Source organism: Agelaius phoeniceus, chromosome 2 (assembly GCF_051311805.1).
Source record: "Agelaius phoeniceus isolate bAgePho1 chromosome 2, bAgePho1.hap1, whole genome shotgun sequence".
Taxonomy (NCBI): Eukaryota; Metazoa; Chordata; class Aves; order Passeriformes; family Icteridae; genus Agelaius; species Agelaius phoeniceus.
The window spans coordinates 34,127,076-34,152,947 of NC_135266.1; the positions used below are offsets into that span (position 1 = coordinate 34,127,076).

Genomic DNA, 25,872 nt, shown 5'->3' on the forward strand with positions numbered 1-25,872 from the left:
TAGTAATACGTATTGTGGATAAATTACTGTAGGCAAGAAAACTGTATGGGTAAAAGATGTTCACAGCTAACTTTATTTAATGCCTTAATTGATTTGTTTTTCTTCACTGCAATAAGACATGGCAGTTATTTTACTTACATTCACGCATTCTGCTTGAAAACAGATTTATCTTTATTATTTATATACAACCAACAATATTTTCTTCACTAACTTTCCTTTTCCAAAGACCATCTGAAACACCTTAACTATAATAAATACTATTTTCTTCTGAAAAAGGCAATAAAAAGCTTTATTTATATGATATAAGAAACTTGGTACTTTTCTGTAGATTAAGTCAGATGCCATTCCGTGTGTTTGAGGTCCTCAGCCAACAACAGGTTTAACTTAAAAAATTTAGTGCTGTCCTGGTACTTGCTGACAAAATTAAGCTGAGAGCTCTTATTGTTTCCATATAGAAGTTTTCTGAAACAGCGTCCATTTCTAAAATGCGCCAAAACCATCAAGTGTGGAAGAAAAATAAACTATTCAGCAGTGAGACTAACAGGTCATTTATTTCACATCCTCTTGAAGAGATCAGTTTCTTCTCCTGGAACAGGATGCAATTTCATGACATGAAAATCTCACTGTTGGGAAAGAGGTTTTTGTATCTGCCGAAAGCAGAGCTGCCGATTATCACCTTCACCCTGGCTGTGCCGTCTTCTGGCATGACCTCTACTTCCTGAACTGTTGCTTCTTTATAGAGCCAACTGTAAATGTGAAAGCATATTAGAATCTTAAAAGTATGACACATTGCACAAAATGTGATTCTTGGTCTAGGTCCGAAGGTTCCTATCTAGGTAACACTTTAAAAGATAAAGTGTTTCACTTCACTTCTCTAATGGGGCTATTTTTTGTCAATAGGTCGCAAAACATTGATAAGTATCTCTGTTATTCTTAAGAGAGGTAGCAGATTAAAATCAGTATGATATGATCTGAAAACTTTCAGACATGAATGATTAAGTGTTTCATATTTCTCCAAGTCCTTCACATGATTTAAAATTATTTACCTTAGCTGAGGTCCCTCTAAGTTGATATTAACTGTTAGAATCTTCTTCCCTGTTGCTGTCAGTATTTTTTTCTCTATTTCTTGTTTCAGTTCTTCTAAACCATGCCCATGCAGAGCAGAAACAGCTAAAGCACTTTCTTCAGTGGGTTTATACCTGAAAGAAAATTAATTGCTAGCACATTTGTTCATGAAGATTAGGTTGTGAAAATATTCCAAGCACGGACAATTTAACTGAGTTACTTTGTACTGACACCTTCTACAGAGGCCACTTCTTGTATGACTCAAGTGATTTCTTTTGTAATTAAAAGATAATTAATTCTTTTTCAGACCATAGTTACATATGTAAAAGACTGAGAAACATTATTAAATATATTCTGAAGTGTGGGATCTCTTTTCTACACTAAGAATGAAAAAGATCCTGGAACATAAGAAATGTTTAAGTACACTTAGCATCTCCTGCTTACCTTTCTATCAAATCCACTTTGTTATGAACTTCTACCATTGAGTCCAGTAAATGGCTAGGAAGATTGAGATTCCTCAGAACTGACAGAACAGTGGCTTTTTGGAGGATGGTTTCTGGATGAGTAACATCCCTCACATGAACTATCAGATCCTGGCAAAGATCAATATACAATACCATTTACCAGGTTGTAGAGATTGTATACCATTTTTGCATTGCTAATTAATGTAAAATACTTTCCTGTCCATTTGGTAATACACTGGCAGATTAGCACTGTAAAATTAACTACTAAACCAGTATTAAGCTACTGTTTCTTAGACCATGATGGAAGAAAATCTGCAGCAGCTTAGCCTTCCACCTCTAGTGAGTACAAATTGCCTCCCACAAACCTGAAGCAAATGCTGTCAATCAAGCTAGTTACAGAATCAGATTTCAAATAGTAACTGATTCATTTTGTTCAAAGCCAAGGCTTTGTAACAGTAAGGCTTCAAAACTGTTTCAAAAACAGAGGGAAAAAACCTCCCTGTAATTCTATTTTTACATTCAAAATATAGAATACTATCCTTCTGCTTAGCTCCCAGGATACTATTACTGATGCTTCACTAAAAAGCTTCATACAAAATTTACCAGTTTCAGGTATATATATAATGTTTGCCATAATAAAAACCAAGCAACCAAACTCAACATTTGCATTCAAATAGTTTCATCATCTTTGCTTGAGACATTGCTTTATACTTCTGAAAAATAATTAGAAGTAAATGACAAACAGGATGGTTTCAGCCAGGTTTTGAAAGCCCTGCTATTACATGGTTAAGTCTAATCTTTAGCAGCATTCTGGCATCTAGCTACCACTAAATTTCATTACCTTTCATAATACAGGGTTTTTGTTTAAATATCTGTGTGTATGTATGCAGCTTTACACTTTGTTATAGCACAGGAAAACAAACTTTAATGAGAAAATAATTGCTAAAGTACATTTATATTTATTACATGCTGCCTGCATCACATCACAATCACCCACTTGTAGTCTACAAGCAACCTTAAGTTAAAACCAGGTAATTTCAGATGCTTTAATTCATTTTTAACTCCCAGAAAAGCTAGCCTTGACTCACTTGGATGCACTGTTCAGATATTTTATCAGAAAAATCTGGTTTATCTGGTTTAAGTATCATGGCGATGCACACATATACTCCAAATAAGCCCTTTCTGAAATCCCTTCGTAGCTGCATGTTCTACGTAAGTAAAGCATCAGAAAATTAGTTTATTTTAAGATATTTACATCATTATCTCAGGAGTTTAGTCAGCCAGATACTTTGCTAAGAACAGCACGTCAATTAGCTTCCTCTGTTTTGAAGGGGTGAGGATTATCTAAAATGAAATTATTTGATTTCCCGATTTTTATAGTCGACTACTTACTGAGTAAGCCACTTCTTCTAGTGTAGCTGAAAATGACTCAACCAGATTATGTGGAAGATCAGTCAGAAACCCAATGGTGTCAACATAAATAACTGGCATATGTGAGGGCAAATAGCCAGCATGGGCTGTAATATCCAGAGTGGCAAACAGCTGATCTTTGGGTTGAAGTCCTGCTTCCCCAGTCAAGGCTTTGATCAAAGTAGTTTTTCCTAATTAAATAAAAAATTACAGTATTTTAATGGCTTGTTCCAAGTAAAATTTAATTTGCAAGGCTCAGGTGAAATGTATGATGTAACATATGTTTTTACATCTATTTGAGTTGTTTAATTGTAGCTTGTGATCAGTTATCTATATGATGTTAGGAAATCCAAAGACAGTCTTACATTTTATAACCTGGAATTGGGTTTAAGGTCACACATGTAATCACATACTGGTATCTACAGCTGTGCTGTGAAATCACAAGATAATCAAAGACTCATTTGACCTCATTTGATCTACCTACATCTCTCACCATTAAGACTCTGAAGAGCACTGCCATGACAGCATTAGGAAGCATGCACTTACACACTCCTCAGTGCTTCTGTTGCCAAATGAAATTATTTACTTGCTAAATAAAAAAAATAAAGATAAGTGCTAATAATATATACCTTATTAGGCTGAGGCCTTTATTAGGCATTTCCTCATGAACATAATAATAGAGACATTTATTTGACTCAATGAATACTTCATATATTTAGTCATTAAAGTGCTCAGTATATAGCCTAATTAAAGTATTTCAATTATGTGTATGCCAAACTGTTTTATATCTATATCTATATCTATATCTATATCTATATCTATATCTATATCTATATCTACATCTATCTTCAGTTGGTAAAGTATGGAAGTATGACATTTAAGAAAAACATACAGTATAATCCAAATATTTGAGTGCAGGATAGTTTTGTTTTTTTAAAAAAGTTGAGTAAGAAAATGAAATTGTCTTTAGATAATCCAACCTGAAAAAAGTTTCTAGTCCAATGATTTATGCCTTGAGTAAGAATTCACTTGTGTAAGCTAAAAAAACACACCAAACCAAAAAAAGAAGAAAAAACCTCTTTAGCTTTATTTAGCTTCTCCTAGGAACACATCTCAGAGTGCTACACATAATCCATGAAAAGCTACAGTGGTCCTTAAGCAGGTTTCTCAGATCAATAGCCAACTCTTAATTGTCTTCCTATGCCTCAAGTCTTCATTGTGATCTAACACTCATGTACTTTTCTGTACCCATTCTGATCAAGTAGTAGAGATTCATATAAAGGGACAATAACAGTGCAGTCTTTAGCACTGTATATAAAATCTTTCTGGCACAATAGGTGCTAGGCATTTCTCCAAAACATGTCTTGGAGACTGAAAAAACCAAGCAGCTTAATTTGCTTTCCTAACTACATCCTAACTGACAAATATTCATTACACAATTAAAAAAACTAATTAAAATACGAAGCCTATACACACACAAATGAGAATCTGGCTAGAGTTTCTAATTAAAAACTAGACAATATAAGCTCTTTTGTGTTATGATTTCAGGAGGTTTTGCTTACCACAGTTGGTATAGCCCATTACTGAGACCATTGGGAACTCGCATTTTCTGCGCTGAGTTCTAAGTAAAGCCCTTTTTCTCCTCAGTTTCTCCAAGGCGTTCCTGATTTTAAATTCCCTTTCTTTTAAGACACGATTCTGTGTTTCTAGAAATTTTTCACCTGAAAAATGCAAATGAGTAATTGGCAGAACAGCTTACAAGAGAAACTGTATAGCAAGTGATGTATTTGGAAATCAAGTGAGCTAGCACTAGGGTTAGTGAGGTTAAAAATAAGCCACTAAAACTATGTATTCTTGGCTAAAAAAGTGAATAAGTAATTATGAAACATATGCTAACCACTCTAAAATATCCATGTACACTTATGAAAAATCCCTGTGGCAAGCAAATAGTTTATCCTTCACCAGTTACTGACCAAAAAACTTGACTAGTACAGACCCAAACCTTATTATTTAACTTACTTTCCGATAGATTTTTGTACATTTGTTTAATTAGACGCAGAACACTGTTTTTTCCTCCTGACCTCCTACAAATAAAATAAGATGCAACTAAATTTGTTTAAAAGCCATGGAGAAAAAAATCCTCTAAATCATGAGATTATTTAGACTTTACCTGAGCCCATGATGTATCTTGAACCTCCTCTCTGCTGATCTCGCTGAGACACCTCGTTTTTCAGATTTGACCTGGCAGCAGAGTAACAGTTAATTGGAAGCAATTTTTTTAAATCCAGTTATACCAAAATACCTAAAAATTGTGAAGCAGTAGTGTTATTCTGATAGTACAAATAAAACCACTAAATTACTGAGTTGTAAATAAAACCTGCTAATGGCAAGAAGCCTGGAGAAAAAAAACAAAATGAATTTTTCTGGCTCAACTGTAGCTTGAAAAAGCCTACAACTCTCTTGGTAAATTGTAATTGCTATTCTGAAATTTCGAAGAGCCAACTATACCTCTAAAACATCCACATAACTCACACCAACTGCCATGTACACATTTCTGTGCCACAGAATGTATAATTATGGAAAATTGAAATACAAATTATTCTTCCTTGTTTATAGCTTTCATTATTACACTCAACAATTTTATATATGGGATATACATATCCAATTCCTACATATTCTTGCAATCCATCTTGTGTCTTAGAAAGAACCGGGACCTTTTCATGAAAAATACATTTTGTAAGATTATTGAACACATTTTGGTTTTGCCTGTCAGCACTGCAGAATGCTGTGGTAGAATAATGGCATTCTAGTAAATAATTCTGTGCTCTGATCAATCATTGAACACCCTATATATTTTTTCTTTACAGTAAATGTTGCTGGCTTTTGTTACTGTAAAGAAATAGTCACTAAACCATGTAGATATGAGTATGTGATGTGCACAGCCCAGATACCTGAGAAGTGGAATTTCAGCCAGTGCTACCTGCAGTTTTGCTTCTTTCGTCCGGGCATTGCAGCGAAAAATGTGAAGTACCACGGTGTATCTGTCAAAGACTGGCACGCCCCAGGCACCTTCTAGTTCTTTCTTTAGCCATGCAAGACAAAATAATCGAGATGTCTTCTGTCCCCCACAGTATCTCTAGATCAATTCCTACACAGCAAGTACAGTTAGTTAGCTGATGGACACTTAAACTCAGAGGAACTCAGGATTCCACTGCAATGGATGGGCAATCATTATGAGCATGCAAAGTCAAAATCTGGTTGACCAGAAAGAGAGGAGTTAAAGCAAATTTAGAGAGTAGAACTTTATGTCTAGGCCCATCAAATTCAGTGAGAATCCTTCCACTGCCCTTTATGGATTCTTGCAACAAGTCTTACAGCATATCTCAGAATCAAGAACATCAGTAGTTAAATCCTTGTAAAAAATAATTATGAAATACTGGAATGGGAATGGCTAGGGATAACATAGGAAAATAAAAAAGATTACTAAAACTTGCAAACAAATAGAGAGGAATGCAGGAAAATTATTTCAATGAAACACTTAATAAACCCAACCAACCCAAACCCCTCATCCTTGCTCTAATTCAGCAAAAGACACTTAAAATATGCAGCAGTTTCCTTATGCCACCTCTAAAATCCAGAATGCTTGTATACATGTTCTCAAATACTTTCCTGAATCAACCCTGTTTAATTTCTCTTAAGATCTATATTCGTGAAAAGAAAACAATTTTTAACAAATCTAGTACTGAAAGAACTCATACTGTAAAATAAACAGTTTTCCTAAAAACTAGGAAATTGAAGTGAAACATTTTCAACTTTCCTTTCATCAACAAATGGAAGCACTTGAATAACCATCTGTTAGAGATATTTGTCATCTCTTCATTTTATAGTCAGGGAAAGCATTCAAAACCACCAGCAAAGCATTAATGTTTGCTTGTAAAGTTTGCACACACTTTACACCCTGCATGATGCTGCACATATTAAAACCCAGAAAAGTTTTTATGTCAGTTTGTCCATGAATATTTGTAGTTCATGTACCAATTGTTTTACTGCCAGTGTTAAAATACTGAAGTATGCTGCACCCCTCAATGCTTCTTTTTAAGGGTTAGGAATGAAAGTTTAAGTATTTGAAACATTCAACTATAAGCTTGCTCTTATAGCTTTACACCTCATATTCACCTCATATTTACACCTCATATTCAAAATACAATTCAGCATCCGCAGCATAGGGAAAAATATGCTATATCTATTATAAATATAGAAACTTGAGCACATAGCTAATCCAAAATATTGACATTCTTCCTAACAGAATCTGTGTTAACACCTGTGTTAATACCATAATTTTGTAAAAAACATCTTGAGTAACGTTTTCAACATTTTAAAAAGGGCTAGTGTCAAAAGTGGGAGCAGAGTCTATAATAAATTGTAGTAAGCTGCTAGAAAATTTCATGCACATGCTGGAAACATATATCAACTGGACAAATGCAATAGGTATTAAGATTCTTTTCAATAAAACTCAGTCCTGGTGCTTCATATATTAATATTTGCAAATTCAGAATCTTAACCAACCACTTCTCCTAACATCAACAGCTTCCAAACAACAGTGATACAAAGAATATGATTTGATACTATGTTTAATTACCTTTGTTAGTGAAGATATTCTTTCCATATTCAAGAAGACAGCTGTCACATGGGGCAATTTTTTAATCTTTTCTAAAAGATGGATAATGATTGCAAAATACAGTGTTAAATGTAAATTCTCTTTTTAAAATGCCCAGACTATAAACCATTTTGCACTGAGCAGAATGCTCATAAAACATCAAATGGCACCATAGTATTTGTTCATAGAGCAGTTTTAATTGCTACTTTAGTTCTGTGCCAAGAACAGCATCAGTTTCACTTATGTCAATCACATAAAGTTACAGACTAAGTTAACTCACACATTTTCAGTGACCAGGGGTTATGTCTATTCTGCATTGCTTTTGTAACCTTAAAAATTCTTTCACGTTTGCCTGGAAACCTGCATGATGGATAAACAAAATTCTCCCTCTCTTCAGCTTTCACACCTATCCTTGAACAGTTTGTCTGCAAAAGTCTTTCATTTAGAGTGATGCAGTGCTGAAAGATCTCAGTCCTTACCTGTCAAAACCTGAAAGTTTCCTTTGCCAAAAACAAACTTCTTGTTGGGATTTTTTGTAGAAATAATTATTTTATCTAAAACAGTCCAGTTCTGAAGAGTATCTACAAGAGCAACGGCTTCGGCAATCTGTAATTCAGCTTCAGGAACATAACAATAACAGAAAAAAGAAATAAATATTACAATGTACCATCATAACCCTGCTCAGATCTCCAATAACTACAGTACTTCTTGTAACCTCTAGCACAAGGAGCAAAGTGTCTTACCTCTAATCAGAGTAATTGAACAGTTTGATGCAATTTTATCACACAAAGCTTCTTTCTGCCAGTATAAATTATTTCTGTGGTTGTTGGCTTAGGAGAATTTTTAATTGTATTGTCAGGAAAGAAATCACCAAGCTTTTTTCCTCAACAAGTGAAATGAATAACTAGCTGGAAAATCTATTATTTCAGATAAGCACAAAGCCACACCATTAACACTTTGATGTTTTGCAGCAATAATTTAGGAATTACTAATACAGCATATCCTGCTGCTAACTTCACAGTCACTTAAAGGACCTAAACTGGTTTGTGACTTGCTAAAACCAGTAGATTTGAATCCTGTATTCTGGTTCATCAATTACTTTTGAGTTTTTAATATCTACACTGCAAAGCAGTGATTTTTGAGAACTTTGTGAAATCACAAAGACTACACAAGAATATCAGATCAGCAGTTCTAGTCTTGATATGCCAAACTTTTCCTCTTCAGAACAAATTTGTAAAGTTTCCCTAGACAGCAAAACATTGTTTATATACTAAATAGATTACATTGGTCCAAAAGGTAACGTATTTTTAAAGATAATCGTGATCCACTTTTTCCTCATACTGTTCATACTTTTTGTAAAATACACAGATTTCCTATTGTATCTGTGGTGCTTCAAAAATCATTCCAAAACATTGGTTCAGATTTCAGGCCCTAAGGAGGGCCTAAATAAATGGAGAGGGACCGTTGCTATTCTACTGTATGTTTGGACAGAAAGGTGCCGTCATATTTTACCTACTTTTCAGTTGTAAAATTATGTCACTTACATCAATTCTGCAAAGGTTAAAAGCTTTATTCTGCAATGTGAGAATTTGTTAGAATTAGCAGCACCAATAAAACTAAACAGGATTTAGGCTCATCACATAATACATTGGAATAAAAGAATAAGTATATACAAAGTGTCTCTTGCCATCCAGAAGAACACTGACAGGCTCAAGAAGTGGGCCCATGGAAAACTAGTGATGATCAACAAGTGCAAGGTCCTGCACCGGGGTCAGGGCAAGCCCCCAGGATATTGGTACAGGCTGAGGGATGGACAGATCACAGCAGCTCTGCTGAGAAGGACTCAGGGGCGTTGGTGGATGAGAAACTGGACATGGCCCAGCGCTCTGTGCTCACAGCCCTGAGTGCCAAACATGTCCTGGGCTGCATCCAAAGCAAAGCAGAGCAAGGGAGGGGATTCTGCCCCTCTGCTCTGCACTGGTGACCCCACCTGCAGTGCTGCATCCAGCTCTGGGGTCCCAGCACAAGGTAGTCATGGACCTGTTGGAGCAGTCCAGAGGAGTGCCACAGAGATGATCAGACGGGTGGAACCTCTCCTATGAGAAAAGTCTGGGAGAGTTGGTGCTGTCCAGCTTGGAGAAGACTCCTGGGAAGACTTTTTACAGCCTTTTAGTACGTAAAAGGGGTTTATAAGAAAGATGGGGACAGACTTTTTAGCAGGACCTGTTGCAATAAAATGGGGCAGTGGTTTTAAACCAAGAGATTCAATTTAGATTTGATATAAAGAAGTTTTCTACAATAAGAGTGGTGAAACACTGGAATAGATTGCCCAGAGAGGTGGAGGTCCTGTAAATATTCCCTGTGAACATTCAGGCCAGATAAGACAAGGCTCTGAACAAGCTCCAGTGGAAGATGTCCTGTATCATTACAGGGGTCAAACTAGATGACCTTCAGAGGTTTCCTCCAACCCAAACCATTCTATGATTCTATACATAAAAAGCCAACTTACAAGATGCTTTAATCCTTTACATTGCAGCCTTCTAATTAGAGAAGTGTTCAAAGAGAAGCATCAAGTTCATAATGTATCTTGTGTGTGATTAATGCTTATACATTAGCTAATTATGATTTCTGAGAGAAACCTAATAGTAGTCCTAAAAAAAAGTCCTTACAGAGGAATTATTGGTGCATCACTAGGTAACTGCATAAAAGCACTTAAGTCCCCGAGAGGATTTATACAGGACTTCATCTTCAGAGCACTCTCTTCTCTGGACAGGAGAGTATTGCTGCTCTCCAGCCAACTTCTGGGCAGCCCTAAGGCCAAAGGACTCCAGCCCACCTGGGCAGGCAGCAGGGCTGAGGGCCATTAACATTGTGCTAATAAGGAGGACACCAAACTGCTTCCCTGACCAACCTGACCAAAATAGAGTCAGCGTGGTTTGCAAGTCAAAGCACAGGCCTGCCAGCACCCACTAACAGCTCCTTGTCTTTTAAAAAGTTGTCAAAGAAGGAGAGAACGACCGAGACCTTCCATCCCAGCTTGTCCTTTGCAAGCCGCACGTCGCGGTTTCACCGCTGTGACACGGGGCCACTTCACGCTACCGGCACAGAATCAATTGGGCTGGAAAAGACCTCTGAGATCATGGAGTCCAACCTGTGACCAGACACCAGCATGTCAACAGCTCACGGCTCTCAGTGCTACCGCCAGTCTTTTCTTACACACGTCCAGGCACAGAGACTCCACCGCCTCCCAGGGCAGCCCATCCGACCCCCCTGATGCACAGCTCCCTGCGAGCCCGCCCGCCCCCGCAGCCCCGCACCCGTGGTGAGCGGCGACTTCTGCGGGCCCCACTTCACCGCGGGGTGCACGACGGCAACGCGCTGGGCGCCGGGCCCCGGGGCCAGCGGAGACGGAGCCAGCAGCTCCTCCAGGGCGGCCTCATCATCCTCCTCTTCTTCTTCTTCTTCATCCCCGCCGGCGCCCGCCGCCCCGTTCCAGGGCGCTCCGCCGCCCGTGCCCGGCGGGCGCAGGGGGGCCCGGAGCGGGGCGGCGGCGCTGAGCGGGCGGGCGGGCAGCGGGTGGCACCGGGGCGCGCCCAGAGCCGCCGCCGCCGCCCGCCGACAGCGCAGCAGCAGCGACCACGAGAGGCGGCCGGGCCCCATAGGCACCACCGGGCCCGGAGCGGCGGGCAGGGACCGTCAGCGGCCGCGTCTTTCCGGCCGCTGCGGAAGCGCCGCCGCCGCCCATGTGACAGCGCTGCCCGCCCCTGCCGGGCCCAGCGGCCGCCGTGATTGACGCCGGGCCCGGGCCGGCCGCGCTGGGCAGCGCCAGGGAGGGACTGCACGGTTGTCGGTAGGTTTCATTTCTTTCTGTTTCATCCTCTTCTGCGGCCGGGCGGGGTATGGAGGAGTGGCTGTTTCTGGCCTGGTTTGCATGGAATTAAGTCTCTTTGTGTGCCTTTCTTGACAGTTTTCGGCCGCTGTTCCGCCCGCAAAAGCCGAAGGGTTGTTATGTTTTTAACACTGTCGATTTCGGTGAAGTTTCCTCAGAAGGCCGTGACAGCTGGCTTGTGCTGCTGAAATAATGTGGCGGAAATGATAGCCGAGCCCAACGCAGCCAGTACCCTTCCCAGCCAAAAGTAAGACCTGGCGCAGGTTGTCTGTAAAATCTGTGGGTAAATTCGGGTGCTGTCCCTCGGGTTCGTGCCGTGCAGATACCGCGGCAATCTGTGGTGTGTCACCTTGGGGGAAAGGGGAAAAAAGGGGTTTGCTCTGCATTGTGCTTTATTGCTAATATCTTCATTTTATTTCCTTTCGTGTACTATTTAGCACCTCCTTAATGTAGTGTTTAATGCTGTTTGACAGGGACCTTGGCTTTGCAAGCTTTTCTGTGCCTTATTCACCGCAGTGCCTATGTGTACCCTATCTTACCAAAAAAAAAAAAAAGGGCAGATTCATTGTCAGTGCGTGTGTTCCTTTCATTGGAGAATTTGGGGATGCTGAGGGGGAAGAGTGCTAAGTAATCTGCAAGCTCCCTGTAGGCATCGATGGGGGCATTGCTTCTGTATATTTTGTATTGTTTTTATCAGGGAGCCATCATGTCTTCTTCCATTTATAATGTATTTCTAAGTCGTTTGTTGAGATGAGATAAAGTATTCATATAATTGTTTATGCAATGGCAACTAGAAGTTCCACTAGAATAAATATAAATAAATAAAAGGTAAAGTTACAACATTTGGATATTTCTTGTTTGGTTTCAAAGAGTGAAACTTCTTAGATGTTCACTGTTGTGTGCTTTGAACTCATTGCAGCCTGGTCTTTTCTGATCCTGTCGTGTTCTGGGCCTGTTTGCTCCATGTGTTTTGCTTCATTACGCTCTAATGGAAGCTGAGAGTTGTAGCCCATGATGACATGTATAGCTTCCCATGTGTCCATTACAGTATGTTTCATCTGAAACCAGCCTTTTACCTTCAGAGGTGTTAGGCAGGTACACGGCAGTTGCTTATTAGAGCTTCTTATATTGGTTCTAGTAGATGAAACAGTTGTTTTGAAATTTAGAATTTAAAAAGTTTACAGGTAGGATTCTTTCAGTAGCACAGATTAATCGTTCCTTTTACACACAAAATGAATATATTTCCTCTTTGGTAAAGAGGTAGTTTTCTTTTCAAGTGTGAGTCACCAGATCTATCCTAAATGTTTAATAAGATAAGAAAACTGAATTCAGACGTTATCACAGTAGTATTGTGTCTGAGGATTAGATGTGGGACTTGGCTTCCTTCATACTTCAAGTGTTTTATAAGTAATACTTCAAGTGTTAGTGAAAGGACAACATTGTGGCAGGAACACAAGGTAAAAATGAGTCTCTGAGCCATACATAACAGGGTATAGAGGTGGAAATAGAAATGGCCTTCTGCTTTTGCTTTCTTACTGGTTCCCGATGGAAACAACTAAACAACTGAGAGCTGTTTCTTCCAGTGCATGAAGCAGTGAATGTATGCAAAGTGCTCAACATGGTGTAAAATAACAAAGGGAGAAAAAAAAAAAAAAAGGTACTTCAAAATTTGTCAAACCTACCATTGCATTCCTATAGTTGAGATGTTAAATAGAGACACGTATAGGGATTGCTGCAGAAGTGACCCCTGTGTCTTCCCCCAGCTAGGTACAGTAATACCTATGTTTTGCTTAAGAGGATAAGAGGATATCTTAATTCTTTTAACAGTTTCTTCAACAGAAATGTAGTTGTGCAAATGAAAGTTCCATTTAAATATCCCATTTAATTGCTCAGTGGTTACATGGGCTTCAGTTTCTAGGTGCTGGTCTAGTTTCTGCAAATGTTTGTACCTGCCTTATGAATAGCCTAACTGGAAACACCAGTATTAAAGGCTACCAAAAAAAAAAAAGAAAAAAAAGAGAGAGAAGGGAGAAACATGAAAATTAGTAGTACCTGAGTTTAAAAACAACCTCTACTTTTATGTAAGTTGTCTGTTGTTTCCCAGTGCTTCCCGAGGCATAGCTATGTGCTGCAATGCACTGGTAACCAAAACAGTTCAGAAACTAAATGGCTTTTTAATATTAGTATTTAGTGCTTAGTTATATTTGCTGAGTGCTTAAGATAGATGTTTAGTTGCTTGTGTAACAGTTACTGTAACAGGTTTCACCCCAGATATGTTTTATTTGGTGTTTATTTGGCCCAGCATGAAGGAGCTGTAGGTCTGTGGTCTTCCCACTCTTGGAGGTTTTGCTGAGCTTTGGTAACATGCTGCTCCATATGCCAGGCGTTTCCTTACTTTGCTTCTTTTGCTACAAGTACATTTTGTGTGGCATAAGAAAAGAAACAAGTAGCACAAGGCCAATAGATACTGTCCAGAGAGCTGTCCTTTAGAATGTTCTTAGGAAAGAGAGGCGTGAATTAAACCTTCAAAGTATGTTCTACACAGAGATAGTAAAAGCAGTACGTGATCAGACAAGTCCTTGACAGAACTGTCCTGTGGCAGTTCTGATTTTTGAATTATTTAAATGTTTTAAACCAACTTGGACTCAAATATAGTTGCTATAATCAAATGCAGTGCATTCATTTTCTTTCTGGGATAGAGTAAGTTGCTGAATACTTGTAAACACTTGTAAACACTTCAGAAAAGGTTTTGAATGTGTGTTGAGTGTTATGTTGAGGTACAATGCAGAAACTGGTAACCCATGTTACTGCAGTGTTGGCTGGCACCCGAGTTGCAGCTCCTGTGAAACAGTGCAAGTAAAAACCTGTTAGTCCAGCCCCACAGTGATGCATTCTGCTTTGAAATCAAAAGTGGAAGGATTAAATCACATAGGAGAAACAGCTCCTTGCCAAACATGTTTGGATTCTTTTTGGTTTTGTGGTCTGTAGAAGGATCTGAGAAGAGCAAACTGGCATCAGAGAAGCAATGCATATTGCTGTTCCTTGCTGTTTGTTCTTTTCAGCTGGGAACTCTCCAGTAGTGCTTGGGCTACTTAATCTCTGTGGCTTGCAATTTTAAATCAAAGAAGACAATTGAAAAATTTTGTGAATGATTTCTTATAGAATACTGACTGAGCTGGGAGCTATAGTTTATCCCACTCTTTACATGCAGAAGTCCACACAGTTGGTATTAGGATTGGTTCATCCAGAATTATTTTCTTTCCTTCCATCTATCAAACACTTTGGCATGTTTTGAACTTTTCTATAGCGAGTAATTAACAGAATTTGACTTTCATTTCTCTGTAAAGAAGGTAAGCATATGCATAATTGTATTTAGAAATTTTATATATTTTTCTGCAATTTTATATTTCTGTAGAATTTTTATTGGAGTCTTTGGAAGCCTTATTCTACATCATTTCTTGAAGTGTCTCAGTAGATCAAAAAGTAAACAGAGATATATTTAAATAAAATCTGTCTGCTCTTACCAACAAAATAATGTTGTGACCTTGGTCCTGCAGTTGATGTTATTCAGTCTCAGAATTTGCTTTGCAAAACAATTGTGGGAAGAAGAATGATAAAAATGCTTATCTGGCATTGATAAATGTAGGTGGATTTGAGCTGGCTCTGCATCCATAGAACATGGATGCAGAGCCAGCTCAATTCTCCATCTGTGTTAGCCAACACTGGATACTGGAGAGTTGATGGTATCTGATAGTGTAACACACTGTTTTTTTTGTTTGTAAAGTGGTCACTTGTGTTAGTACACGCTCTTGTTGCAGCAGTATCAAGAAAATAGAAGTAATTGTACACTCTCATATTTACTTTCTTTCTGTGCCTTCCTGTAGTACAAGTCAACTGGCTTCATGTCCTGGCCACTGTAGTTTAAAGGAGGCCATTGCAGCCAGCTTCCTGTGCTGGACCTGCTGCACAAGTGGGATCCAGCTCATCTACTCAAACATGACCCTTGGCAAAGCACATTGTTAGCGTTGGGAATGATGACAAATGACATGGTTTCATTGCAGATAAATGTATGGCTTCAGATCTCCCAGAAGGTGCATCTTTCTTTATACAATTGTTCCTCCATGATATTAGCAATGACTTGAAAATGAAGTTTTTTATGTGTCTTTTTTCTTTAGCATGTTTAATAAACAAAGTAAACCAATTTCTTCTTCTCATTTTAAAATGTCAACACATCAAATGTTGCTGCCTTGTTTAGCTTAGGGCACCCACAGAGTGAATGCCTACTTGTGTTACTGGTTCATGGTGCAAAGCTCTTAAGTCAACAAAGGCTGCATTAAGTCAATGTCAGCTTTCTGTTTCATTTACTTACTTTATACTTCCTTGATACCTTTGATAGCTTTGCTGGTTTTCTAATTATCTGCATATCTTACAGGAAAGCCAATACTCTGAAAAAGGCCCCAAATTTCTGTTGTACTTTTAAAGTTAGCTGTTTGGTTTTAGTGAAAAAATGTCACCAGTTCCAAACAACAAATTAAAAATCCTGAAATGCATGTATTTGCTTTTCTTCTGGCTTTGTCCTGAAGTGTGTAGTTCTGAGTGCTTGCTGCTAACTCCTTCAATCTTTTTTTTAATTGCACCTTAGAGAGAATGCTGTCCATGATGAGACTGTGCCTGAGTCTCCTGCTCAGAATGGCACCTGTGTGAGAAATGGCAACCTGAAAACACCAGTAAGTTAATTTTAAAACTTTTAAAAGTTTTAATTCTTTTAAATTGTGGAGTTTATTTTGTGTCTCGTTCAGTTGTTACAAAATTGAGTACTGCATGCAGCAATCACAATGCATCTAAAAGCTGGTCACTGGATACAGCTTGACCCTAAAATTCCATTGGCAGCAAAGCCTCAATGCTGGCTTTTGGGTGGTCAGTTCATTTCACCATTGCTCTTCCTTTCTGTGCTTTGTGTGCTGCCAATGTTAATTTGCAGGTAGTCAGTTTAACCTGTGAGGGAAAAGATGTAGAAGAGCTTCTGTGCTTGCTTTCTGTTATTCAGAAATTACAGCTGCCACTGAAAACTGCCTTCTGGGTAGTGTGCAACTGTACAAAAACTTCTTTCCCGTTACATCTTCCTATGTTTATGACTCATTGTTGAGAGTAAAATTCAAACTGGTAAATCCTTACTTTCATTCCTTTTAGTATGGTCGTATTTGGTAAGGAATTGTTGGGGTCTGTGGGGCATAAAACTGAGCAGCCTGGAGAAATGTTTACAGTAAGAGTGAAATAAACTCGTGTCTGTGAATGCCTGTTGTGCGTTGTGTTTTCTCACACACTGTGTTTGACTCGTTTCAGAGAGAGAAGCGGAAGGTCCGAGAGCAGTGTGAAAACATCAGGAGGAATTCTCCTGCTAGCAGAAGAGTGAGCCAGCTGCAGAATGGAGAAGTGGTTGAGGCAGTTACCTTGTTTGAAGTGGTTAGCATGGGGAAGCAGGCCATGCAGGTATTCCCAGCACTGAGTTCTGAAAGCATTTGGTGGAGGGAAGATGAATAAACAGTGGTCATTTCCATTATTTGTACTGTGGAACATTTAAATTTTGGTTTAGCTGGGGAAGAAACATGTTTGATTGGAAAACTGCTGTGAGTGTGGCTCTTAGAAAGAATATATTGCAGCTTCAAGAAATTAGTGAAGAGGTAGCTGTCAGATATTTAAAAAGAGGAAGGAAATTGTACCTAAACCAGTCTACAATGCCTTAATATACAAAAAGATAATTATTTTAAAAAATGTGGAAAAGATTCATCAATAGCAAATTTTAGTTGTCCAGAATTCTGAAAAATCAGGTTTTTCTTTTTTTTTCTTTTCTTTCTTTTTTTTCATTTTTCTTTTTTCCCCCTTTTTCCCCTTTTTTCCTTTTCCCCCCTGTGCTTGCCTTGAACTGTTAATCATTTACTTTCATTCCAATGCAGTTTGCCAGCAGCTTGCATAATAGCCAGGTTCCCTATTCATCTATATAGTTAGCAATTTTCTTCAATGTCAGGAAGCCCACCTCCCCATATTCTGTGAGCACATGTAAATATTATCTTTGTATATGTATATGAAAATCTGGAGACCCAAATATTTTTATGTACAGTTATAGATATGTCTCTGGTGTGTACTGTTTGTAAGCAAAGAGAGTGTGTGTGTGTATGCACATGCATGAAAAGTACATTTATATTTTGGATGTGAAATCTTCGTGCTACAGCTGAGGTAACTTCAGTAGAGCTTCCTGAAGAGCTTGGCTTCTGCTGTGCCAATCATCATGGGAAGGTCTTGGAAAGGCAGCAGGGCTTGAGTTCTGTTGCTGCTGGAATTTGTTAGACCTGTGTGGAGCTCCTGGTGGGTTGAAGCCTGGATGGGTTGTCCCAGGAGACCCATGTCACTTACAGGCTATAGGCTGTACTGCCCTAGAAATGACATCTGGAGTAGTTTTTTTGGCTTATGTTAGTATGTGAACTGTTTCAAGCCTTCTGCACAAATCATAGTCCTAGAGAAAAAGAGAACTTCCAGGGTAAATTGCTGATAGGATTTAATACTAGTTATTAGATGGTGCAGAGGCTAAATGTGTGTTTGGATTTTTTGTTGTTTGTGTTTATTTCTTTGTTTTTAAATTAAATTGTTACCTCAGTGCAATCAAGAACTCAGGAGGACAACTTTTTTATTTTTCTTTATATTACATTTATTAAAACTGTGGTAATTTTCCCTGTTAACAGGAAGCAAAGCATCTGTGAAAAACTACATTGTCTAAAGCAGTTTAAGACTTGAAAGAGTCTTTTAGAACTACTAGAAATGGAAGAGAATTTCTTGGAGTTTATTCTTGGTTTTGTAATTTAATGGAGATGGAGCAGTGTTAGTTTTGTCTTTATTGTGGGTATCTTCAGTGGAGTGCAGCAAACTGTCTTCATCTCCTGACTAATGAGCTTCTTTAATTTGTTCTAGTCTGTAGTAGTTGACTGGGTTGAAGCTTATAAACAAGACAGAAATGTGGCACTTCTGGATCTCATCAACTTCTTCATTCAGTGCTCAGGCTGTCAAGGTAATTTACCTTCTTCACAGCCCCTTCCACTGCCTGTGTGTGAGAGGAGTCTGAAGTGTGCTTTTTGAAATGGAATTTTTCTCTGCAGTAAATCATGAACTTATGATCTGTACTGTTCATTAAGATGAACTCCAGATGGGCAGGCAAAATAGGAAAGAATGCTGCTGGTTAAATTCTTTGTGCTAGCAGCATTCCAGCTCTGAGAGTTGTATTTGAACAAGGTTTGCAGGGTCAGGTTTCTGAAGTGGCATGTCACATTGCTTTGGAGAATCCTCACATAGGGACAGTGCTTTTGATGACTATTCTAATTAAAATCCAATGTTTCAGTTGGCATTTGTTTTGTATTTCTTAGTATCTTTTGTTTTGCTAGTATCCTTGCTTGAAAATAACCAGCTAGCAAATTCAGCTGCCTGCTTTGGTGGCTAGAAAAGCAATCTCTTGCCTCATTGCAGTTGCTTTTACTAGAGAGTTTTGAATCTGTCTGTTTCATAACAAATATTGAAGCACTGCCTTCTGGGGACAGTCTGCTAGTGAAATGCTTCAGGATGGCAAGTAAGAGATTTAAGAAGACTGTCCTATTAGTTTGAAACTTCTGAGTGTATTTAAGCAGCTAGAAACATACTTTTTACATATCTCTTTTTTTTTCCCCTCTAGGTCTTTGACTAATATGCCTTCTCTTATGAGAAATACTTTGGGGTTTTTGACTAGTTTTGACCTGTGGGCAAAATTTTAGTCAATCCTTGAAGTAAATGAATGAACAGAGAAAACAGCCTTTCCAGACAGCACAGAGCAGACTTCTCTAATGGGAATTTCAGTTTTGGTTCATCAATACTTTTTCCTATAAATTAATTTATGTATCCTTTTCTGTATATGTTGCCTGAACCAGTGTACATACATAAAAGAGAATTCCCCTGTCTTCAGTGTTTCTAAATTTAATGAAGTTCTTGCTGTGGTTTGGACTTGATTAATGTTATGGAGTTGTCAGTAATTCTTTTTAAAACACTACTTTTTTTTAGGCATGGTAACAGCAGAGATGTTTCAAAGTTTGTACAAGAAAGATGTCATGCAAAAAATGACAGAGACCTTTGATAAGGTAGGTGCTACTTTATTTTGCATGTCTTTTTAATATAAACAATAAGTCTCTACCTTAATAGCCAACCTGGATGGAATTCCTGTTGCTTATCAGGAGCTCTGTACCACTGCATTAATTTAGTAAAATAAATCTGTTTTTTTGCAAGAGAAATTTGTTGTCGTAATGACCCATTTTAGCAGCAGCAGCAGCAGATTTTTTTTTAAGTTAAGTTTTATTTTGAGAGTTTTACTAGGGTTGTCTGACTGCAGCCTTCCTGAGTCTTTCTCTTAGGAGTTCTTTTGATAATGACTTTAGAGATGTAGATATAACCCAGCACTGCAGCAGCTAAATGGCTCCTTTGGTATTTGGTTGATAGGTCCTTTAAAAAATACTAATATGGATTACTGATGAATTAATTCAAAGATATTTTTAGCTGATATTTTATTTGAAAATGTTCTTTCTTCTTTACTGACAATTATGATTTTTAATAACTGTATTGCATCATATGAAAGAAGAAAAATGTGTTTCAGATTTTTAGATAATTGTGAAAACAGTAGTGAGTATTTAATTTCTTGGGGATTGTTAAGAAAGGTACGTAGCTTTACAATGCTGTTTCACTGCTTGACTGCTCCTTGACTAATTATGGCAACATTAAATTTTCTGCAGTGCTTTCACAGTTGCTTCCATGCTTTTTTCCCTTATATTTGTCACTTCTGAATTGATTTGTCAAGCAGCAGCCATCAGCCTTGTTTTAATTGAGCATCTCTCAAAGACCAGCTGCTATAGAAATTCCCACAGAGAATGAATTTGCCAACATGGTTTTCTTCATTTTTAGAAGTGTAGTAGCACTTGGGCTAATTTTTTGACAGAAATGAACCTCTGTGTGTCTGGCCATATGAATTAGTAGTCTGGCACTTCTTTGCCAACTAAATTAGCCCTGAATAACACTCATGACAGTGCAGGCACTCTGGCAGATACAAAGATGTGATTACTTTTACCATCAGCCTGGAAATATTACAGCTCTGTAACCTTTTCACCTGTCCTCATGGGCAAAAAGGCAGGTTCTGCAGTTGTCTTAGAAGTTGTATTCTCTATGCTCTGTAAAGAAAGTGAGTTCTCTCTTATCTTTTCCATAAATAAGATGGAATTGTAAGTTAGTGGTTTAAGTTAGTCGAGGAGGAGTGCTGTGTGGGACTACAGGGATTTCAAAAACATTTTTTAAAAACGAATTACAGTAATAGTGAAAGTACTAATGAGAGTGGAGAATATTGCCAGATATTTGCTTAACATCATCTTGCCTTTGAATTTTTATTCTTTGTTTCTAGCATTCAGAGGGTTTATTCTTGATGATTTCAATGGTTCAACCATGGCATTGCTGTTAATTAAGTGCAGCACTATATCCTTGCACCAGTACTTCCTCTTAGAATTGTTACTAATGTTAGTGGGAAATGTTAATAGAGTTCAGTATGGCAAGAAAAGAATTCCTAACATCCTCATGGTCATGGTGGTGAAGTATGAGTTAGTTAAGTGGTCAGTGAGGTGGACTGAAAACTGGTGGAACAACCAGGCCTGTGGGGAAATGATCAGTGGCAAAAGGTCCATTTGGAGGCTAGTCACTAGTGCTGAACCCCAGCTTGATATTGTAGCCAATGCTGTTTTACATATTTAATAATGACCTGGACACTGAGGCAGAGTTTACTCTTAGCAAATTTTCAGATGATGCAAAATGGGGAGGATTAGCTGCCAAATCAGGTGGTTGTTCTGCTGTTCAGAGGGACTCTCAACAGACTGGAGAGTTTGGCAGGGGGGAACCTCATGAAGTTCTACAACAGGAAGCCCTAGGAACCTGGGAATGAATAACCCTGTGCACCACTACACATTGGGGGCTGGTAGACTGGAAAGCAGCTCTTGGTGTGGGTGACAAAATTGACACGAGCCAGCAACTCACCCTTGCTGCAAAGTTGACCAACAACCTCCTGGCCTACCTTAGGCAGAGCATTGTCAGGAGGTCATGGGGGATGATTTTTCCTCTCTGCTCATACTACTGAGACTCATCTGGAGTGCTGAGTCAAGATTTGGACATTGCAGAACAAGAGAGAGATGGGTTTACTGGAGTGAGGCCAGTGAAGGGCCACAAAGATGATTTATGATCTTTGATATGGGGAGAGGCTGAGGGAGTTGAGCCTGTTCAGTCTGGAAAGAGGCTGGCTCAAAGGAATCTGGCCCATAAAATACCTGATGTGACAGAAGGACAAGGAGGAAGCACAGCTCCACTCAGTGGTGTGCAGTGAGATGGTGAGCGCAAAGGCGAGCCAAGACGGGCAGTGGGTGCAAACTAAAATGGACAGAATTTTACCTGAACACAAGAAAACTTCTACTGAGAGAATGATCAAGCAGGTTGCCCAGAGAGGTTGTGCAGTCTCTGCAGATATTATTTGACTACTGATGGCATCACCTGATGCTGAGGGAAAAGGTATTTACTTTGAGGGATCCTTGACAGAATGATGATGGCACCAATTGTAGTTAAAAATTAAAGCTTTATTTCTTAACAGTATGTTATTATTAGTATAGAGCAGAATTTATGATTAAAATGGCACAGGATTTCTATAAGCAGAATCAGTATAATAGCATAATATAGAATGTATAATGTAGCTCAGGTCTCACTGTCCAGCAGGAGTTGTGGTCAGAGTTCACCAGTTAGACCTTGCAGTACCTTGATTTTGTTGACAGTGCTCTGGGTGCTTTGATGCTTCCCTGTTCTCTGACTGAGTCATTGCCACCACAGGCTTGGTAAGGAAGGGAGTGATTGGTCTGGTCCCCAGGAACAGTGAGACTGTGAGGGAGGGAAGTTAATCTGTTTGATTTGTCTGCTTGGTTCACAGGAACTTCAGGGCCTGGTAATGAGGGAAAGGGAATGAATATGTGACCTGCTTGGTCACAGAGAAGGGCTGCTTGCCTCTTAAAATTGCATTAGTTTATGCTAACCACATTTCCAGCGGTTGAGAGCAGAAGTGCTGGTTGCACACAGCACTGGACCACCTATGCTGACTGACCTTGCTTGAGCAGGTAGGGTTGGATTAGAAGATCTCAGAGAGTCCTTCTCAATTTCAGTCTTTCTGTAATTCTGCGAAAACTCGTACTGGTGTTGGAAGCAGAGAATGGCTTTAATATGGTCATTGAGTAATTTTTTTTGTCTTTGTGAGCCATGGTATTCCTCAGTGATGAGACAGTCTTGTCTTTACACTGTTTTTTGTTTTTCTTCTATTTTAAGGTAATCTGTTTTTTCTGCTTTTGTTCCTGTTTATGACATTTACTTCTTGCAGTTCTTTGTTCTTATGTAGTTTTTCTTTCCCATTTTGTTGCTCAGACATTTAGGAAGGAAAGCGTTAACTTTGGTGCTTAACTCTACAGCTATATGGGGATAGAAATACTTGTGCTTCACTGAACCTGATAAAGAACTCTAGATTTAATGCCTTTTGTTTTGGAATAATTGCAGAGTTGAGAAAACATCTTTGAATCAAGTCACGCTGGTAATGAAAACATTTCTCTCCAATTTGAAAACCTCAGAATGTTTTTTTAGGGTTTAGATATTTTACATCTAGGTACCAAACATTGAAAAGGTACCTAGATTGAAAAGGGTTATGTACTTAGACTTGCTGAGGAGCCTTATCTTAGAATTAATAATGAAGGTTATATTTTGTATATGTTTGCTTATAAATTTTTGGAAATAAGTTGTCTTATATTAGTAACAAGGCAACTCAAACTTTAGATAAAAGTGTATCTGTCTTCTGTCAGTGGTTATTAAATAAAAAAGCCAACAAAACCCAGATGAGAAGGATTTAGGTTTTTTGTAGTATTTGGCTTGTGTGGGCCACCTGTAGCACACATTGGCTGAAGTTCTAATGGCCTTTGAAATACGTTGCATGTTTTGTAATGCTTTTGTCTATGAATTATCTGTGCCATTTCATTAACAAGCTTTCAAAATTTTGTCTCCTGCATTACAGGAAACTGGGTTGCAGTATAAGAAATTCATCGCTTATCCTTGGATCCTGACAGTTACTTGGCCAATGGACATGGTAGGGCTGTTGTTGTTTCCCACAACTATAGTATAGCTTTTTCTGTGGGGAATTTATCTTAACTCCTTGTTGGCACTTCATTTTGACTTTCTTCTCTTTTTGTAAACTCTGTATGAAAGAAGGAAACATTTCCTGGTTGAGTCAAAGCAGGAGCTCACATCACTCTGTTGAGTGATTTGAATAGTTCTCTGGGAGAACCTGTGTTAAGGGCCTAATCTGACTTGATTTCTGGAAGCAGAGTTATTTCTCTAGTGGTTATGAAAGGAACCTAAGGGAATCCCAAGTTAATTTAGGTGGTGCCTTAATTTAGGTGGTGTGCCCTTCATGTTGTGTGTATGGTTACAGCATGCATGTTACCATTAAAGAGTATCCCAGTGTGAAAAACATGGGCAGTAGAAATGCTCTTAAAAAGTCAGAAGTCTTTGTGTATTTTGTGCTGATTTTCAGACTGAGGAGTAAGCTATGGTGATAAAGTAGGTATTTCATGAAGTTGTAGGTCTTTCTACTGTCCATGTCATGATCAAGGAGCATTAGATGAGGCTTGCTGGAAACTTACCTTTCTGTTTTGGCACTTGCTGCTACTGTTAGGCTCTGAACTGACTCTTAGAGCCTGGTCAGGAGAATATTCCAAATTCCTGATGTGCTTTGGGTTGCAGCCAGCCCTGTGATCATTCTGTATTTACACTTCTCATTAAAGAAAGCAGCAGTCCCTATGCATTGGAAACTTAGTTACAAGAGAAGAGCATGAAGTGTACTGTAGAAGCACGGGAGGTTATGCTGAGTGTGATGCTGTGTTAGAATGGGGCTGAGAAGGTGATTGCCCACTGGTGAAGGACCAGCTGAGCAGTGGCCAGCCTTCAGGAAGAGGTTTTCCACTGTGAGTGAAGTTTTGGAGTTCCTTGACCCCACTCACACCTGGAAGCTATGAAGATGCAAATTCATATTCTGAGCCATTCCTGGGATCTCTGAGGTGTACATGAAATGTTCACACTGTCTGAGGCTGCCATTTACAAAGTTTGTCTAGTGTGCTTTCCACTACTTTGTGTGAGAAGTCATTTCACTTTCCCTCTGCTTTCCTCCTGGCGGTATCAACCATACTGTGGACACTTATGTTTATATTGTAACTTGCTTTTTGCATAGTGTCAAAGGTATTGTGCATTTACTGTTTCTGTGGGGGTTTTTGGAGACCCAGGTGCAGATGGTATAGGTGAATGACTGAGTGGCATTGAGCTTTACCCTGATAAAGTGCTCAAGCTGGCAGTGCTGCTGAGGTGAACAGTCCTGCCCTGCTCATGCCGGGGTTGTTTGTCTCCACTTTTCACTTACTTAATTTTCTGCCTAGATTTTACCATACTTTTGCAGGAAGAGGAAGGATGGGGAAGTGGGGAAGCACTGCTACCTATGAGAAAGTAGAATAAGCCAGGAGTGCTCATGGTTTATGCCAGTGAAAGTTACTTACTCTGCTCTGCCTTCACACACTTTCTCCCTCCTGTCTGTTCACAGTTACCTTGCTTACATTGCTTTCAAAAGTGAGTTGTTATGACAGTGTAGTGCAAATAAAGCTATTTTCTCTCTCTGCTTGCTTGTATCCTAGTTGCTTGTCCCTACTTTGGAATACTAGCCATGAAAAAAGTTATGGGGGATGAAGTGAAACTGTCTGCCAGCAGAACTCTCTCTGATGTTCAGTGGGAGATATGGGAATGCACAAGCAGAACTAATTAGTGTGTTTTCTCTCAACTTGTCTCTCTTGTGCAGGACAATGAAGACTACCCGCTGATCAGAACAGGGCCCTATTGGAAGAAGTTCAAGGCCAATTTCTGTGAATTCATTGCAGTGCTTGTCCAGCAGTGCCAGTGCAGCATCCTGTATGATAACTACTTGATGGACACCATCATCTCGCTGCTTACAGGGTTAGCAGATTCCATGGTCAGAGCATTCAGGCACACAAGCACTTTGGCAGGTAAAATCACTTGCAGAGTTGCTCTAGAGGTGCTGAGTTCTATTGACTTGTGTACTAACAAAACTGCTCTAAATTGAAAAGCTGTTTACTGGAGCAGTTCTCTTATGCACTGAGAGTACCTTCCTCCTAGTATATGTTATATGAATGTCTGTAATATAAACTGTTTGTTCCCCTGTGTATCTGAATTGAATTTGAATGCTTTAAATGTGATGGATCTAA

General features: G+C 38.9%; 2 protein-coding genes across 3 annotated transcripts in view; one reads left to right on the forward strand and one right to left on the reverse strand.

The window, feature by feature from the left end:
* Positions 1 to 44: 44 nt before the first annotated feature.
* GTPBP6 (GTP binding protein 6) lies at positions 45 to 11,317 on the reverse strand. Of its 2 annotated transcripts, none has more exons than XM_054654844.2 (10): positions 10,914 to 11,317; positions 8,076 to 8,213; positions 7,579 to 7,649; positions 5,891 to 6,021; positions 5,110 to 5,180; positions 4,502 to 4,660; positions 2,922 to 3,130; positions 1,510 to 1,658; positions 1,047 to 1,199; positions 45 to 746 (listed from the first exon to the last, which is right to left on the reverse strand). In XM_054654844.2, exons 1-10 carry the CDS (start codon positions 11,254 to 11,256, stop codon positions 605 to 607), a joined length of 1,566 nt encoding a protein of 521 aa, XP_054510819.2. In that variant the 5' UTR covers positions 11,257 to 11,317; the 3' UTR covers positions 45 to 604. The 2 variants fall into 2 exon arrangements, with proteins under 2 accessions (XP_054510819.2, XP_077029596.1); XM_077173481.1 differs by lacking the exon at positions 10,914 to 11,317 and adding an exon at positions 9,587 to 10,876.
* The window catches only part of LOC129134800 (cohesin subunit SA-2-like), a 57,902-nt gene continuing 43,337 nt past the window's right edge, over positions 11,308 to 25,872 (forward strand). The window contains exons 1-8 of the mRNA XM_054654479.2: positions 11,308 to 11,446; positions 11,564 to 11,732; positions 16,128 to 16,212; positions 16,829 to 16,975; positions 18,449 to 18,545; positions 19,562 to 19,638; positions 23,622 to 23,693; positions 25,449 to 25,653. Of these exons, the coding sequence (XP_054510454.2) occupies positions 11,689 to 11,732; positions 16,128 to 16,212; positions 16,829 to 16,975; positions 18,449 to 18,545; positions 19,562 to 19,638; positions 23,622 to 23,693; positions 25,449 to 25,653 (727 nt within the window). The 5' untranslated portion in view covers positions 11,308 to 11,446; positions 11,564 to 11,688. The remainder of the gene's footprint in view (positions 11,447 to 11,563; positions 11,733 to 16,127; positions 16,213 to 16,828; positions 16,976 to 18,448; positions 18,546 to 19,561; positions 19,639 to 23,621; positions 23,694 to 25,448; positions 25,654 to 25,872) is intronic.

Excerpts from the sequence above, each read along its gene's own strand:
- GTPBP6 (XM_054654844.2), bottom strand. The coding sequence starts at position 11,256 with ATGGGGCCCGGCCGCCTCTCGTGGTCGCTGCTGCTGCGCTGTCGGCGG. Across the intron at positions 6,022-7,578 it reads GAATATCTTCACTAACAAAG|AAAGAACTAGAAGGTGCCTG; the intron begins GTAATTAAACAT and ends GCATGGCTAAAG. Across the intron at positions 747-1,046 it reads TTAGAGGGACCTCAGCTAAG|TTGGCTCTATAAAGAAGCAA; the intron begins GTAAATAATTTT and ends TCACATTTACAG.